This window comes from Typopeltis vanoorti, chromosome 26, assembly GCF_054136105.1.
Source record: "Typopeltis vanoorti isolate ZY-2024b chromosome 26, IOZ_Tvanoo_1.0, whole genome shotgun sequence".
Lineage (NCBI taxonomy): Eukaryota > Metazoa > Arthropoda > Arachnida > Uropygi > Thelyphonidae > Typopeltis > Typopeltis vanoorti.
The window spans coordinates 1,146,991-1,166,290 of record NC_143574.1 but is presented as its reverse complement, the minus strand read 5'-3'; the positions used below and the strand labels follow the sequence as shown (position 1 = coordinate 1,166,290).

The window sequence follows — 19,300 nt, the reverse complement described above, 5'->3', positions numbered from 1 at the left end:
CAAGGTTTACTTTAGGATAGGGATGTGTGTGTGTGGGGGGGGGGGGGGGAATTAACTACAAAATAGGTGAATTAAAATCTGAAATTAAACAGCACAGAAACAACTGAAATGTTGAGGTTAAACTAACACTAAAAGTTTTCATGTAAACACAAACTTCCATGCACCGGCTGATATGGAAATTTCTAAAAAAATAAATAATTAAATAAAAATAATAAAAATAAAATAAAAAAAATCACAAAAGTTGGACATGTGTAACTTCACATGGTAACACACCGAACACACCAATCTGGCAAGCTGAGTGGTTAGGGTATCAACTCTCCAACCAACTGTTGACTGTTGGTTGCAATCCCACCATGGACATGGATGTTTGTGAATGTCACCTAAAATGCAGTAGATGAATTTCATCAGCCAGTGTAAGACACCACCCTACTTATTCAAGGCTTGAAAAAGTTTTATGTTTAATCTTTACCACAAGGTTTCCTAACCAGGTAAAAAAAAAAATAAGATCCTTACCCCATTCACACCATAAAATTCACTTTAGAACAAGAAGAAAATAGAAAACATCCTTTCTAGATATTCTATTAGAAATTAATGAAGAAAGTAAACTCTCCTTCTCAGTATATAGGAAGCCGACAAATACTGGAAGATTTCTAAATGCAACCTCACACCACCATCCTTCACAAAAAATAAGCTTAATTAAAACTCTTAAGAGACAAAGCATACAATATCTCTAGCACACAAGAAAGATGTAATGAAGAACTAAAATACTTAACACAAATCCTCCAACAGAATGGGTATGAAACAAAAACTATCAAGAGAATCCTTAAAATGCTTCCAACTAACAGCACAATAAAACAGGATTACAAAAACGCAATCTCGCTTCCTTATATCAAAAATGTCACAAATAAGCTAATCAAATTAATGAACAAACACAACATAAAAGTAGCCTTCCTTCCTATGGAAAAAATCTCAAGATTCCTACATCCACCAAAACTACCTCATTATCCTCCTAAAAAACCAGGAGTCTACAAAATCCATTGCTCTTGTAGGATTTGCTACGTAGGACAGACAGGAAGATCTGGAGAAATACGCATGGCTGTATTTCACCAAAAAAGACGTACAATACAAAAGAGAACAAAAAACGGGTTTTGCTTTCCATACCACTTCCAGTGGACACGATGTACTCTGGCAAAAAAAAGACGATGTCATACATAGAAAACAACAGTTATATAAGAAAATTTAAAGAAGCTGCTAATATGCTGAAAAACCCAACCCAATGCAATAAAAATCAAGGTTTAATTCTCCATCAAGTGTGGTCAGTTCTAATAAAAAATCTACCGCAATCTGAGCTTGGACTGTATGAACGAGAACAAGAACACATGCAGCGTCCAGTATTGTTCAACGTCAATAGCATTTTATATCTCCATTCTGTTATTTGAGTTTATGAATAGACAGACGGTTATGATTTGTATTTATTAATTCTCTTGTTTAAACTTTAAGTTATACTATTTACCCCCTGAAGATGTAAATCCTACGATTTACGAAACTTGTCTGGAACTATTATTTCAGTATTTTGTATAACTGAATAATAAAAAATGTGGTGTAATCACTGAAATATATCCTTTGAACCAATTCGCCACAGAAGTCTATGCCTGTATGATTACATTTTTATCAATGTATGAAACTTGTATAGCACATCAGTGCTCATGTTAATTGGTGTAATGCAATTAATTGTATAACTTTGAATACTTTAATTTATCAATTAATTGTAACCAAATCTGTGCAGAGCAGGGGATAATGTGTTTGTTTTAAGATACTGTATATTAGAAAACAATAATGAAGGAGAATGCTATATTTGGTTGGTTGATATATTTGGACTATTCAAAGGTGTAAAATTTAGAAGAGGAGAATGAGGCTTACCTCTGACTACAATATACTTTCCCATTATAAATATGGATAAAAAAAGTTATAAATTATTGAAAATTTATATATTAAAAACTTGCCTATATCATATATATGAACTTGCCTACCACATCACTTCACACATGCAAACAGATGAAACTCAGAAAACAAAACAGCAACTCATGACAAATGATAACATTCAATTGGATTGGTTGACACAATAACCAATCACATAACAATAATCCAATAACCTTTAGGTGTTGTTGTCTCAGAGCTCACCCTGCCTCGCCTTCTGAGCAGTTTTAAACTACCAGAACGCTAAAAATTTGACCAGCTGTGCCATCTGTAAATCTTTTCAAAGGGCTCAAAGGTGCGCACCCGGACTATTAATGCGAATGTGATGCAATGTTTATGCATCAAAAAGTGTCCTCTTTGTGAAGCATTAGTATATTGTGTTTACTTTTAGGAATCGCAAAGTTCGGAAACAATTAGGGGAGTTTTAAATGGGAATAAATGCAAAAATATAATATCGGTGAATATTGCTATTTGGTGGATGAGCACTACACACCTGGAATATTCGCCCCTGTATTGAACCAAGCTGTCTATAACTTGGGTTAAAACTTTTGGGAGCTGTTATCATTTTATGCAATCCATGCTACTTCAATTTTCATTAAAAAAAAAAAATGAACAAAATCAGTTTAGTAAATCTGTCAGAGACAAACATTCTAAAGCATATATTTTAATTTATTTAAATTAAGGGGATATTAAATCCCACATTGTTTTAAAACCGAATAAGAAACTCAAAGATTGGAATCAGAGTTTCATGCCAAGGGTATAGCAAAAAGCTGTACCCTTTGCTATTAATTTGGTCTAGATACTCACTGATGAAGTCTCAATAAAGGCTGAACCGGTCTGGGTAGTGACCTCCCACCATAATGTAATAGCAGCATACATTTCCTAGGAAATGTGCTTTACATTATGGAAAATACCAAGAATAGCGATCAGAACTTTACCACCTTTGCTACGAGTTGCCCGAGTTTGTACTATGTACTTGGACTACTTGCATTAGCTCACGCTAGTAGTCGCCAATACTTTTATAGTTTACTATACTATATTCGGCATGAAACGCTCTGATTCCAATCTTTGAGTTTCTTATTCAGTTTTAAATTAATTATTATTTATTATTATTATTATTCAGGCTTCCATGGAGTCAAAAGACTCATCGTGGGAGGTCCTTCCTAAGAACATAAAGTCTGTCAAGACTCATTGAGGGGGGGTCCCCCCTAAGAAACACAAAGTCTATCATACCATTCCTTAAACTCACTGACCGTTCTCGCTCTCACGACTCCATCAGGCAATGCATTCCACGGTTCAACCAACCTCCACGCAAAGAAACCACTCCTCACCCTCTTGCTCACAGTTTCCTTTCGTAACTTCCAGGGATGGCCTCTTGTCATCACTCCTTCCCGCTGTTCAACCAAGCGAAAGAACTCCCCAGTGTCAACCTGTAACCACCTCTCAACAGTTTAAAAGTCTCAATCATATCACCTTTCCTTCTTCTATCCACCAAACTCTGCAGTCCACATTCTGTCAGCCGATCCTCATAACTATCCTTGTACAGTCCTGAAACCATCTTTGTCATCCGTCTTTGTATCCTTTCCACAGTTAATTTATCCCCTTCAAATCCTGGGGACCAAATCTGAGAACAATAGTCCAAGTGTGGTCTGATCAGAGACTTATACAACGGAATGATAACCCTCTTATCTCTGCAGGTCAGTGTCCTTCTCATAATAGCAGCAATCCTCTGTGTTACCTTCACCACCTTTGCAATATGTCCCCTAAACTTCAGGTTTCTATCAATCATCAACCCCAGATCTCTTGTCTCCCCTACTTCCTCCAGTATAACTCCTCCCATAGAGTATGCAGCATCCCATCGATGTTTCCCAAACCTCAAGACCTTACATTTTGCTGCATTAAACTGACACCCCCATTCATTTGCCCATCTATCTAGCTTATTTAAATCCTCTTGCAGGGCTACCACATCTGCACTATTACTAATAATCCTTCCCAGCTTTGCATCATCCGCAAACAACTGAATATCCCCCTGCAATCCACTGGCTATGTCATTGATATAAAGGTTAAACAATATAGGTCCTAGTACTGAGCCCTGTGGGACCCCACTTGTAACCCTCTGCCTCCTGGAAACTACTCCACCATACACAACTCTCTGATACCTATCAGACAGCCAATCCTGAATCCAGTTGACCAATCTGACATCCAGACCCATGTGATGCAACTTAAATATCAGCTTATCATGTGGCATCCTGTCAAATGCCTTCGCCAAGTCTAAGAAAATTGCAGTATATGCCTTTCCCTCATCTAATGTTCTTGTAACTTTATTATAAAAGGCTAGCATATTGCTAAAACAAGAGCGTCCTTTCACAAATCCATGTTGATTCTCACAGATAACATTACCCTCATCTGCCCAATGCTGTATACGGTCCCTCACTACTTTCTCCAAGATCTTAACAACTAATGATGACATACAGACTGGCCTATAATTAGACACTTCCAGTCTGTTACCACCCTTATGCAATGGCACTATCTTACCTTCCTTCCATTCTCTGGGCACCTTTGCCAAAGCCAGACTTTCATTGAAAAGCCAGGTTAAAGGCACTGTCAGTTCCCTAGCACATTCTCTCAAACTCGTGGTGAAATACCATCCAGTCCCAAAGCTTTACTGACATCCAGAGTACTCAGTATCTGAAACACACTCTCCTCCTGTACCTCTAAACCTCGAACCAGCCCTATCCCTCTTGCATTAAAACTGACATCTCTAGGATGAAATACTCCAATAAAGTGTTCATTGAACAATTCCACTATGTCCTCTGCATCAGTCATTCTATTCCCATTTTTATCCCACTATCATTCTTCCACAGTCATTTCTCTTCCTACTGGCCACACAGCTAAAAAAATTCCCTAGGATTTTCTTTGGATCATAGGGCCAATCTCCTCTCATATTCCAGTTTCGCTTTCCTTACCACACTAGTCACTCTTCTGGCCTGTGTCTTATATTCTTCTTCTCTTCACCTGCCTCCTTATATCTCTTCCATACTCTCTTTTTTGCATGCAATTCCTGTTTAATATTGTTTGTCATCCACTTTACTCAAAATTGTGTCTTCTTCTTCACTCGTGGTATACAATTTACCATTGCTGCTAACAAATATTCTTTCACAATTTCCCACGCACTAATGATATCCCGGCCTTCCAATTCCTCCCTCCATGAAACTTCCCGAAGTTGATGTCTAAGACTATTATAATCACCTGCTTTATAATTCCACATAAGTTCCCGTCTCTTTGATACTCCTGCATGTCTATTCATTTTCCAAGTCAAAACCATATGGTTACTCTCGCCAACTGGTGGGAGAGATGTCAACTCAGTTATTATCAACTCTTCTGATGCTATAACCAAATCCAAAACTCTTGAACCTCTTGTTCCCTCTGTTACATGTTGCCTAAGACATCTGTCCCTCAAGAATTCTAGAAATTCCATTCCCCTATTGCTACATGCATCTTTCTCTCTCCAATTTATACTATTGTAGTTAAAATCTCCCATAACAATCATTCTTCTTTACACTTGCCAAACTTAGCTGTCTAAACATCTCCTGGTCCCCATCCTCTGTGCTCCTGGGTCTGTAGCAACACCCCACTAAATATCCTGTCTTGCCTACCTCTCCCCCACACCATACACTCTCAAAATCATTTGTTTCACTTCCTTCCAAAGCCTCCACTCTTAGAGAACATAGGTCATCACATATCATAAGCAGTACCCCACCACCACGCTTTCCCCTCCTATCCTGACGAAAAATGCTATACCCAGCGACTTCTATTCCTGTTATTATATCCCCTTCTGTCAACCACGTCTCAGTGATCCCAATAATTTTTGGCCAGGCTGATGCTATCTGCACCACCAATTCCTTTCCCTTATTCCGGATACTCCTGGCATTTCGCTATACCCTTTGGTATTAATTTGGTCTAGCTACTCACTGATGAAGCCTCAATAAAGGCTGAAACCGGTCTGGGTAGTGACCTCCCACCATAATGTAATAACAACATACATTTCCTAGGAAATGTGCTTTACATTAAGGAAAATACCAAGAATAGCGATCAGAACTTTACCACCTTTGCTACGAGCTGCCCGAGTTTGTACTACGTACTTGGACTACGTGCATTAGCTCATGCTTGTAGTTGCCGATACTTTTATAGTTTACTATACTATATTCGGCATGAAACTCTCTGATTCCAATCTTTGAGTTTCTTATTCGGTTTTAAATTAATTTGGTCTAGCTACTCACTGATAAAGCCTCAATAAAAGCTGAAACCGGTCTGGGTAGTGACCTCCCACCATAATGTAATAACAGCATACATTTCCTAGGAAATGTGTTTTACATTATGGAAAATACCAAGAATAGCGATCAGAACTTTACCACCTTTGCTACGAGCTGCCCGAGTTTGTACTACGTACTTGGACTACGTGCATTAGCTCATGCTAGTAGTTGCCGATACTTTTATAGTTTACTATACTATATTCAGCATGAAACTCTCTGATTCCAATCTTTGAGTTTCTTATTCGGTTTTAAAACAAAATGCGATTTAATATCCCCTTAATTTAAATAATGTTTATATCGCCGAAATTAAGTCTATTGGCTCTTTATATTTAAGTAGCATATATTTTAATATAAATACACAGATAATTTGTAGATGGTTATCACAGAACACAAAATTAGCTATATCAGTGTCAGTTTGAAGCAGTCATTATTACTATTCCTAGGTCCCCATGGAATCACTGGACTCATCACAAGAGATTTTTTTTTTTATTATTAAACCCTCCATGGAGTCAGCAGACTCATAATGGGAGGTTCATTCAACTGACAACATATTTATCATATTGAATCTTAAAATCCTTTAACACCCTACATATTCCAGTAATGGGTTCCATTCACTCACAATTTTCCATGTAAAAAATCTACTCCTCAAACACTTCTTCAACACACTGTTAGATAACTTCCAGGGATGGTCCCTGGTTCTTCTTCATCTCCTCTCACCTTCTAATCATTTTATAATTCCTTTGGATTAATCTGATAAAATCCCCTCACTAACTTAAACGTCTATCATATCACCTCTTTTCCTTCTATCCACTAAACTGCAATCAACATTCCTTCAACCTCTCTCCATCGCTAACATTCCAGAGCCCCGATATTGTCTTAGTCACTCATTTCTGAACCCTCTCTGATGTTTTCACATCACAGTGAAATCCAGCTGATCAAATCTGAGAAACATAATTCACAAGTTGTCTGACCAGTGCTTTATATAGTGGCACAACTACCTCCTTATCTCTACATGTCAGTGCACTTCTTATCATAGCAGCACTATGACATGCAGTCTTGCCACACTTGCAATATGTCCTCTGAACTTCAGTCTACTGTCAACCATCACTCCCAAATCTCATCTACTTTCTGCACTCCAAAATGCAACAGCTTACACTTATTAATTCGTTATAAAAATTATGAGTAAAACTTCAGTTTAATATAAATCAAAATAATCACTCGATGTTTCGACCTTCATATTAAGGTCATCATCTGGAATATACACACATATATACCGAGAAACAAGCTGAACTACAATCTACATCAATGCTTCCCAAACTGTGGGCTGCGGTCCCCTTGGGAGCCGTAGGTTTTGTTGGGGGAGGGGGGGGTGAAATAATGAAAACAAATTTAAAACCTTTTAAGACTAAGTAGATTTTTTTTATCTTAAAAGAAAAGTATTTAATTTTTATTATTTCTTTTTTGTTATTTTTTATATTTTAATGGAAAAAAATCACACATTGGTGCGGGTTCACAAATTTTGCTTCCTGCGTATTTCGGCGCTTAATGAATATTAGTAAATATATGCTTATTCATATGTTTCATTTCAAAGCAGAAATCTAAGAATTGCAGTTTCAAATATTTCATCTGATATTGGTGTAGCAGTATTGAAACACATCCATCACATTAAATTGTTATTAAACTTCTTTTATGTTTTTAATTCTTTCTTTATTACTAAAGAAAGAATTACTAAGAATTTTTTATGTTTCAAGTGCTTGTACTGCAAATGTACAATAACAATATATCTATCTATATAAAAATATAAGATAATGTGCCATGTCAAATGTGTATGTAAGATGCTAAAAATGTAATATCTGCATTTGATTTTTGCAATATTTGCTGTGTATGTTTTGTATTGAATATAAATACAATAAATATTATAATAATATATGTCTATATTATGATTTTTTCTGAGGGGGACCGTGAAATATATTAATTTTTCCAAAGGGGGATCCTGACATCCAGAAGTTTGGAAAGCACTCATCTACATGGTATGCTAAAGTTACATTGATTTGGTCAACCATTAAAACCATTGGCCTGACCTCTGGTGAAGAAAAAAAAACAACATTTTTTTAATATTATTTAAATTAAAAAATTTTTTAAATCTTTTTTTTTTTTTAAATTTTTAAAAACAGGCCAACAGTTTTAACAGTTGACAAAATCAATGTACCTTTAGTATACCATGTAGACTGCAATGCAGCTTGTTTCTTTGTATATATAATATTCATCAAAGCTTGATTTGCTTCCTCAGTCTTAAGAAAAGGCTGGTTATATTCCACTAATTCGGGCCCTGCCCAAGGGCCTATGAGTTGTGGAAATACGTTCTGAAAATGAAAGCTGTGCTGAACAAAGCGGCCTTTTGCAGCTGCCCAATTTTTAATCCATCTAACTCGAGTGCTTCTAGATGTTTTTTCAATGTTTTAGGGATGGCGTCTAAAGCACCTATTATTATGGGAACAACTTTTGTTTTCTTTTGCCAGATTTGTTCAACTTCGATTTGCAAATCGCGATATTTTGTAATTTTTTTCATTTTCTTTGTTGTCAATCCGACTATCTCCTGGTACTGATATTTTGATAAACGCAACACCCTTGTTTTCACTTTTTTCAAGCACTGTGATATCGGGTGTGTTGCATTCCAAGCTTTTGTCAGTCTGGATTTTGAAATCCCAGAGTATTTTAGCTTTTTCATTCTCAACAGATAAAGGTTCCTCACATCACTGAGTTTAATCGAACCCAGGTGTTTCCGACCAAAGGGTTTCGACTATACCGACTGAGCTACGGAGGCTTTGTGTATATATACATATATATATATGTGTGTGTGTGTGTGAAAAGCTTTTTACCTTGGGGATAATATATATTAAGGATACCAAGTAATTTTATAAACTTGGTTTTTTACTCCTTCTCCCAAGTAAGCAAGACAGTTAAGTTTGCACCTGAACGTAGTTCAAGTCTAGAGGTAGTGCAACACCAGGGCAACTCGTGGTAAAGGCGAGTAAAGCTGATCACTATTCTTAGTATTTCCCATAATGTAAAACACATCTCACTAGGAGATGTATACTGTTATACATTATGGGTGGGAGGGTCACTACCCAGACCGGTTGAGCAAAAAACCAAGTTTATAAAATTACTTGGTATCCTTAATATATATTATCCCCAAGGTAAAAAACTTTTCACATCTTTATCTCATCCAGAGTTTCTTATTCAAAGTAAAAGTAGCAACTTGTATAGGTAAGGTTGATAAGGCTCTGTATTACTAAAAACCTTGGTATTTCAGGGTCTACCTACTCACCGAGGAGACCTCAAAAAAGGTTTTAACTGGTCTGGGTAGTGACCCTCCCACCCATAATGTATAACAGTATACATCTCCTAGTGAGATGTGTTTTACATTATGGGAAATACTAAGAATAGTGATCAGCTTTACTCACCTTTACCACGAGTTGCCCTGGTGTTGCACTACCTCTAGACTTGAACTACGTTCAGGCGCAAACTTAACTGTCTTGCTTCTTGGGAGAAAGAATAAAAAACCAAGTTTATAAAATTACTTGGTATCCTTAATATGTGTGTGTGTGTGTGTGTGTGTGTGTAGTCCAAATGATGACCTTAACGTGAAAGTCGAAACATTGAGTGATTCTTTTGGTTTATATTAAACAGAAGTTTTACTCTGTAATGTGGTAATTATTTCCATAATTTTTATAATGAATTCTAATCACCGTGTAACCATGATGGAAAGGGATACACTTGTTAATGTTAAAACTACAACCCCACTGGCTTTGTTCAAGTCAAAAGCCTATTCAAATCTTCCTGAAGGAAATGAACATCAGCATTACTACTTATAATTTTCCCCAAGTTTGCATCATCAGCAAAGTGAAAGAACCCTAGTCAGTCCACATGATATATCATTTACATTTTTCTCAGAGATTTCAATATTTTCATCTCCAACTACCTTTTGTTCTTGCCCATAAATACGAATTAATCATCATTTATTAAAGTATTCATTTCTGAATGCTTCGTTTTACTTCGTTCCTTGGAAGTTACTATTATTCACATTACTGTGAAGAGCTCAAAAGAGCAGGCATATGGGATGATGAACGAGTAATAATGAAAAATTTAAAGGAAAAGAAATCTATAATTTACAAATTTTTATATACTTATCTATAACAATACATATTATTTTTTAAAAGAATTTATATTATACTATTAAACTGGGAACTTATATTAACTATATAAGTCAACTGTTTAATGGAGGAAGGGAAAGAGCTGCTTTCATCTGACAGCAGAGTACCACATTTAATCATCATGTGGACAGTTCTACCAGCTTTCAAATGACTAATCTGTAAAGGTATTTCATTCTAATAAGTGTGAGACTCACAAAGTCTGAATTGAAGAGAATGTGACACAGCAGTTGAAAAGGGCCAGCAAGCCAGCAGTGGATGTATTTAAGTTAAAAATATACAAAAGAATCAAAGCCAGAAGGATATAAATGGTAAATGACTTGGATTGAAAGGAAACTGAGAATAGAAACAATGAATATATTGACACAACTAAAGATGAGGAGTTAGTGGATGTTATGATGGAGAGGAAATGAGATATTTTGGGTTTCAGTCAGAAAAAATGTAAAAAAAACAAGGCAAGAGAAATTTAAGAGGAGCAGATGAACCAGTTCAAAAAATGGTACTGGCTTATCAGCAGTAAATATATAAATGACAAACTTATAAAATGTAATGGAATTAGTGAAAGGATAATAATTATTCTCATAATCATCATCAGACATCCATGGAGTCAAGACTCATTGCAGGAGGTCTCACTCTCATGTATATCCAGCTCATCATACTACGATATAAAAGATATTCATTGTATCTGCACTAATGACACCTGAGGTGTGGAAAATGCAGAGATATTCCAATCATCAACCAACTTCTTACCCTATCCTTATACAGCTCTCAGGGATGACCTTGTTCTTCCCCATTTATTCTATGAAAAATCTGATCCATATTAATCATATAATTATCGCTTACCAACATACATATCTTGTTATGCTTCCCCCTCCTCCTATTCGCTAGACTGCAATTTGCATTCCCTTAATCTGTCCTCATACTCAACATTCCAGAAAACCACTTTAGTCAATCATCTCTGAACCCTTTCGAACATCTCATCTTGTTGAAAACCAGGCAACCAAATCTGTGCACAGTAATCCATATGCAGTCTAATCAATGGCTTATACAAAGGAATCATAACATCCTTTCTTCTACATGTGTGTGTTCTCTGCTCTGCATATAATCTGTTCTGCTCTTACAATTTTAGCAAAATATCCCTGAAATTTCATGTCCTTATCCACCATCACCCCAGATCTTTGCATAGTAATCCACATGCAGTGTGATCAAAGTCATATACAATGGAATCATAACACTTCTAGATGTCAATGTTCTCCACATTATTGCTATAATCCACTGTACAGCCCTAAATTTTAGCAAAATATCCCTGAAATTTCAGGTCCCTATCCACCATCACCCTTGATCTTTCATTTCCTCTAAGATATCCCCACCAATCTTATACTCTGCATCCCCACCATTGCTTCCTAATTTTTAAAACCTTACGCTTGCTATAGTGAACTGGCAGCTCCAGCCATTTGTTCATTCACCCAATCTATTCAAGTCTTCTTGCAAGGTTATTTGCAAGGTTACTCACAAACTTTATTTGCTTACACTTGGATAAAAGATTAAACCAAGAATATAATTTCTTGGCATCGTTAATTTATAGTATAACCAAGTGGGAAAACTTTCAACATCTATCTCTAATTCAGAGTATTTCAGTAATAAGGTGTGACACCTTTGGCTACTTGTATATGGAAATATAACTTCTGCATTACTTCAACCTTCGTTTCACTTCTGGGTCAAGCTCTCACTGATGTGACCTCAATACAGGTTGAAACCGGTCTGGGTAGTGACCTTTCCCATAATGCATAGCATTATACATGTCTGTAAGGATATGTGCTTTGCATTATGGGATACTAAGGCAAGTGATATGAAGTCATTAGCCTCTATATACGAGTTGCCCAGTCATGAAGTTAGTTCACACATAAAATTTGTTTACTTACACTTGAATAAAGGATTAAACCAAGAATATATTTTCTTGGTATCTTTAACTTGTAGAAATTATCTGAGGAACAATTATAGAGTATTATTCAAAGTAGGAGTATAATTATCTCAGGAGATCTTAATGCACAGGTTGAAAAAGAGAACAGGAATAGAAAACAATTTGGGGCCATTTGGTATTGGTCAAAGAAATGAAGAACAAAAGATATTAGGTTTTTGCATCAGAAATGATCTCAAAATAGGAAACAGCTGGTCTGAAAAAAGACAAAGCTACAGAATCATGAGGGATACTTGAGAAGGTGAGCAAAAATTGATAACACGTTGTTTCATTCTTGATAAAGAATGTTGTAGGGAAGTCACTCTCACATCCAAGTTTTACTATCCGTTGCTTTAGATGGAGATTATAGGCATCTTATAGCCACCTATAAGGTGTGCAGAAAATAAACATGGCAATAAAAAAAAAAGAGGATGAAAGCTGGAACTGTAGATATTGAAACATTGAGGGAAAGAAGCAAGAACTTGAGTCTCATATCAGGTCCAAGGTGATGAATTAATCACAGATAATATAGATAAGAAATGGGGAAAAAAATTCAAGTTGCAATGGTGGGAAGAGCAGAAGAGGTGTGTGGAAGAACAAGTAAAAGCAGAAAAGGAAAAAGAAACATGCTGGTGAGATTAAAGTTAAAGCTTTTTGGAAGTTCATAAATCAAAGAAATTATTAAAGAAAAAATAAATAAAAAGCTGGAAGAAGATATTAATGGAAACAGGAAAATATTATATGGATTAATGAAAAATAAAAGCAGTAACAAAAAACCAGGTTTTTTTAATAAATGGAGATGAAAATAACACCACAAAATTATTTTTGAGAGCTGTTAAATAAAGATGAATGCTATAATGAAATAAACTGGAGTGAATATAGTGATGAGAGAGAGAAAGAAAAGGTCCAGTAGAGTTGAAGTATTGAGGAAGATGAAGAATGGAAATTCCCTAGGATTGATGATTTGCCAGATGATCAGAGATTCTGTTATTTCAGAACTAAAATAGTTGTCTGATATATCTGGAGAAATAAGGTGATACCTGATGACTGGACTAAGTGGATTATTGTTTCAATAGATAAAGGAGGCCCAAGAAGGGAGTATACTAAATATAGAAGAATAACATTATTTTGTCATCGTACAGAGATTTATAAAAGGATAATGACAACAAGAATAAGGAATAAAATAAAGTCTAAGATTTTTTTTTTTATATGTTGTGCCCATACACAAGAGGTTGGTTGGTACCTATAGTACATTAGTACCATGTATGGGTAATGGGTTAGAAAGGAGAAACTTGTTTACGTTTGATTTAAATGACTGTAAATTATATTCCTTGTGAAACACAGCAGGGGGGAAGACTGTTCCACAATGCAACATTTGCAGGGATGAAGGAGAAGGAAAAGAAACTTGTTCTGTTTGTTTCTAGGTGTACTGTGAAGGGATGTTGAGAAGCAGCTGCATGTGTTCCAAAGAGCTTAGTACTGAGTGGAGAAATTATTGATGTTATTTCTGATGAGCATTTCTCATGGAAATATTTGTAGAATATACATATTGCAGAAACCAAACATCTGTGCAAAAGTGGGAGGAGTGAGCTGGTAAGAGATGGGTCATTAATAAGTCTAATTGCTCTCCTCTGTATTGAGTCAAGCATTTTGAGGGAGCTTTTAGGGGGCCCCACCCCATATGTGGGAGCAGTATTCAATAGCTGGGCAGATTTGCGATTTCTATAATGTTAACAGCCGTTCAGGGATGAAGTAACGTCTTGAGCAAAAAAAAAAAAAATCCTCATTTTTTTTTTTTTGAAGCTGAAGATGCAATAGTTGTGATGTGTTTATGCCAGGAGAGGTTTGATGTTAGGGTAATTCCAAGAAGAGAAATCTCAAACTGCCTGGAAATTTGGGTATCATCAAAAAGAATACTGGGAAAAAATTTTCTTTTTTATGGGAAATAGGACAGAACTGGGTTTTATTAGTACTTAAGAGAAGAGTACTTTGATTTTAGAAAAGATGATCAATTGCTGATTTGAGATTTGACATAAGAGAAATTATACAGAGGCAATGGATACCTGGAAGAAACCCTATTTATGGAATTTATTGAATTTCTTTGATTGGATTCAACGGCAAAAAATTCTGGGAAGGTTGGGGAAAGACAGGCAAAGGAAAAGAAGACAGTTATGATTGAGAATATGTATGCTAAATCTATGATCTGTATGAAGCCTTGATAATTCAGAATGGTTTACATTTAATAATGGACCGCAAAAAAAATGTCTTTTCTCCACTACTGTTCATTGCAGTGATATTTTTTTTTTTTTATGTTTCTCCCATGCACAAAAGGCTATTTCCACAAGTGGATGGGATTTTTTCTTTTTTTTTTTGCATTTTTAATTTATTTTTTACATGGTCCACAAACCCTGCTCTAGAGACTAAACATGGAACTTTTTTAAGCAAGCCACTTCAGGCCTCCATTAAGCAGGACAGCATTTCACAGTAGGTGATGAAATTCATCTCCCACCTAAAGACAATCACAAAAAAACATGCCCATGGCAGGATTCAAACCTGCAGGCTTTTGTTGAAGAGTGGGTATGATAATCACTTGGCCAACCATATTTAGAAGTGTTCTAAATATGGTTAATGGCCAAAAAAGAGAAACAACTTTGTTTGCAGATGATGTGGTGATTTAGGCACATTAAGAAAAACATTTATAGAAGAAACTAGACAAATGGAATAGCACGACAGAAAACTGTAAATTACATGTTACTACCAAGCAGAGTGAGAGCATGGTTTTAAAGTACAGAGAAAATGTACTCATTAACAGTGTTAAACTCAATGGGTAGGTCTTGAAGAGTAGTAAAGTCTTCAAATATTTGGGAAGTGTACTTCCTAGTGGGGTTTAGATCTGAAGAAATCAAGGAGGATTATTTCACTGGGCTAGTGCTTGCAGTGTGTGTTTATTTGCAGATGATGCAAAGTTGGTGAGAACTAAAAGCAGAACAAATATAGTTTTTCAGCAGATTATAAATAGGCTATAAGTTGAAAAGGGAAAGAAGCCACCAATTCAATGCTGCAAAGTATAAGGCTTTTTTTAAACTTTGGAAAACAAAGATGGGATGTAAAGTATAAACCAGTGGGGATATCTTACAGGAGGTGAAGGAGATAAGGGATCTAGGGGCAATTGTGGCCAAGAACCTAAAATTGTCACATCACAACAGATTATGGCAATGATGAGGAGGACATGTAAAGTAAGGTGGTTATGTCTCCTTTGTATAAAGTCTTGATCAGGCTGCATAATATGGGTTTCCAGGGGATGAGGATGTATTAGAAAAGGGTCCAGAAATGATTGAATAAGGTGGTGTCTGGTCTCCAGAATGTTGGGTATTAAGAATGATTGATGAAATGCAATTTAAAGAGCCTTGTGAGGTGGGAGAAGGAAGGAGATATGACTGAGATTCAAGGTGGTAAGTGGTTTACCAAAAGTGGTTTGTCTTCTTATAAGGAGAGTGTGAGTAGGATGGTAAGAGGTAGGTTATTTGCACATAGATTAGTTTATAAGTAGAATGCACCTGAGTGTGTAGCAAGTGCAGAAACAGTGAATGATTGTAAGGCACAGTTTGATGTGCTGTGTGTGTAATGGTGGAATGTTCTGAGGCTTCTGATTCCAGAGGTCTGACTGATGATAATAACAGAAAATAACCAGCAGATTTCTGGCTTCGTGAAAATCAGTACTTTACTTTGATTTTTAAGGGATGAAGTTCTTTGCACTTGCTATTATTTAGGGTTGCAATGAAGTAGCTAAGGCCATAGGTAAGTATAATTGCCACTCAATTGCGTGTGTTCTCAGGCATTTTTTTTTTTAATCCAAGTTTCTGGATTAAAAGACCTTCAGCTGAAAAGTCCTTAGAAATTTCTATGTCAGACAGGATTTGAACTCCAGATATTCTATGGAAATGAATTTAAAAAAGTGAAGACCAGCTCTCTCTTGCTCTTCAGGATGTTTTGCTGATAATATCCTGGAAAGCATCAACACTGAATGAGTTTAAGGTGGTATATAGGAAGTGTTCACGTCACTAGTTGTGTCAGTTCAAGTCATTTGTTGTGTATTGAGTGGTTAACTGACCTTTAGCTGAAAGGTCCTTAGAAATTTCTATCTCAGACAGGATTTGAACTCCAGATGTTCTATGGAAATGAATTAAAAGAAGTGAAGACAAGCTCTCTTTCTCTCTCTTCAGGATGTTTTGCTGATATCCTGGAAAGCATCACTGAATGAGTTTAAGGTGATATATAGGAAATGTTCAGGTCACTAGCACGGATATCCCATAATGGGCAGTCCTGACTGCATGAAAATCTAGAATATTATTATTAACTCAGACTCAATCGGATTAAATCGGACCCCTTGGAGGTATCAGGAATAATAATAATAACAACATTCAGTTTCATGTAATTAGGTATTCATTACAGAATGGTTATTCTATGTAACAGATATTCTTGTTCACTGAAAATTAAAGCAAGTTTTGTGACAACAACAAATGAGAATTTCAAATGATATTTGAAAACAAAGGATATTCATTTTATGATAGACTATAAGGAGATCTTCATCTCCTTATAGTCTATTATAGTCAAGTAACCTGGCTTTATTTTTTGTGACTCTTACCAACAAAAGGATGTGAACCATTAGTACTCTGGTAGGGCTAAAGGTTTGTTTAATTAAATTTTTTATTTAATTTCTTTTTTTCTTAGACAGTTTAAAAATTTACAAGATCAAACAAAAAGAAAAAAAAAAAACATTTTCTTTAGGCCTCTGACAAATAAAGTGGTGGTCTCAAACAGGATGATGAAATTCATCTCTCATCACAAACATCCATATCTGTGGTGGGATTTGAAATTATTGGTTGAAAAGCATGTATACTAACCATTCAACCAAAAAGTGCAGCAAACTAAGGTTATAGAACCATAATTAATGCTATGATAATGCAGGTAATTCCATCTGTATTACTGCTATGTCTGGAAGCTATGTGTATTCTCTGATCAGCATGTTTATCTTAGAGGATCAAAATCGGAGTTTTCCTGTAGGAAATCCCTGCTAACTCCAAATAAAGCATGTTAACCTGTCTCAATTACAATTGAAAGGCCAAAGTTCAAAAATCCTGGACAGGATTTCTGAAACCAGATCTTTCCAAAGGGCACACCATCATCACTAACAGAGCTAATGTAGGCCTTCCATAGCTCAGCTGGTATCAATTCAGTATCATCATTAACTATGGTAACAAAACTAATTTAGGAAGTGCAGGCACATAGCTGAAGGCAAATTATACACATGTATCAACATAATAAGCTAAACTATATTTATGCTAAATTTATTATTAGTGTCCACTTTAAGGAGTTCCCCGTGGATTACTGCAGAAGGACACATCACGATTACACTATATTTAATTAAGAATTAAATTTTGATACTTATAGTTATTGGAAACTTTTATAAATATCCTCTTTGTCCTCATTTCCTATTTATTTATATATTTGTAATTTTATAATTTGCTTACATGTCTTATGCCACAAGATCAATGTTAAATTTTAAAAAAGTACAGTATAAATTACAAAATAATTTCGCAAACTGTAAGTTAATGATACAATGATTCTCTGAGAGGAACTATTATCTCACCATGAAACCTTCATTTACTGGTACAGTAAATCTTATACTGCTGTGGTCATGATTATTCAATACACGTGAACATATGCACACATAACAGATGATGGTTTGAAAATACAGATTCTTATGAATTTTTGTTTCAATCTATCTAAATTATAACATTATTTACGCTATTTAAGGCAAACATCTGGATATATCATATAACAGAAAATTATCTTAAATCAATCGAAAAGAAATAATTTAGAATCAATCTGCTCCAACACTAAATAAGCGGCTACAATCCAAGAGCAGAATACTCGGTGTAGGACGTGAAAAGGAAATCAATTTTGTCATATTCTTCCTTATTGTATATCTCGAGATGCGAAATTGTCTGCGAGTTCAACGCCTTGGAGTGTTTTACTGCCAGATCGACAAAATACTAAATGTAAACACCGTATTTAAATATTTGATACATGCCGACTACACATGTAATATTACATTAAAAAATTCTATTCAACCTTTACATTGAAAATAAGCAATTTCTGCAAGTTTAAATACTCACAATCACAGGGATGCACTGTTTACACCATATTTCGTACTCTTGAACGAACGCCACTTTCACTGCTTTACAGATGACATGATCTTAAATTACACACCAGTGTTGACGAGTTGTACCATTATAAGTCATATATTCACAGATACTCATAATATATCTAGTAGCTTAAGGAAAATAAGTTGCCATTATAAATTTAAAATTTTAATTTAAAATTTCTAAGTCACAGACTTAAAAAAAAAGTAGAGAGATTTTTTTTCATCAGTTTCCAAAGTGAAGATTATTTATATGTATTACCACAACTCACAGCACTTTTTGAAAAATAAATAAATATACTTATTATCTTTAAGGATGCACACAGGTAGTTATTATAGTCGACAGTTAACATGAACGTAATTAAAACTGTTTGGATTAATTGCTTTAAATCATTTCTCTTAAAAGAAACTGTTAAAGAAATTGAACTCCAGTATTGAATCTATAGCAAATATCATTTGCTTCCATAGCGCTAGGTCGCAGAAAGAAAGACCACCTTAAGGTAGATTCAAGTCGCCGACTATAGGAACTCTCAGCCTTTTTTAGTCGGTTCTCAAATTAATAGACATTGGCACATTTGCAAATAGATTTATCCCTCCTGATAACACGGATTTTTAACGCCATAACTAAAAAAAATCG

The 19,300-nt window shown here is 35.4% G+C and overlaps 1 protein-coding gene across 2 annotated transcripts in view; it reads right to left on the bottom strand.

The window, feature by feature from the left end:
* dbo (Kelch-like protein diablo) overlaps window positions 1-18,985 on the bottom strand; it is a 160,200-nt gene extending 141,215 nt beyond the window's left edge. Inside the window, exon 1 of one of the 2 annotated variants that reach the window (XM_090414919.1) lies at window positions 18,638-18,985. Coding sequence is in view for 1 of the 2 variants with exons in the window: in XM_090414918.1 (XP_090271044.1) it covers window positions 18,109-18,111 (3 nt within the window). In the remaining variant the exon portion in view is untranslated. Of the gene's footprint in view, window positions 1-18,108; window positions 18,191-18,637 lie in introns of those variants that run through there. The other variant, XM_090414918.1, reaches the window with a different exon arrangement.
* Between the last annotated feature and the right edge of the window lie 315 nt (window positions 18,986-19,300).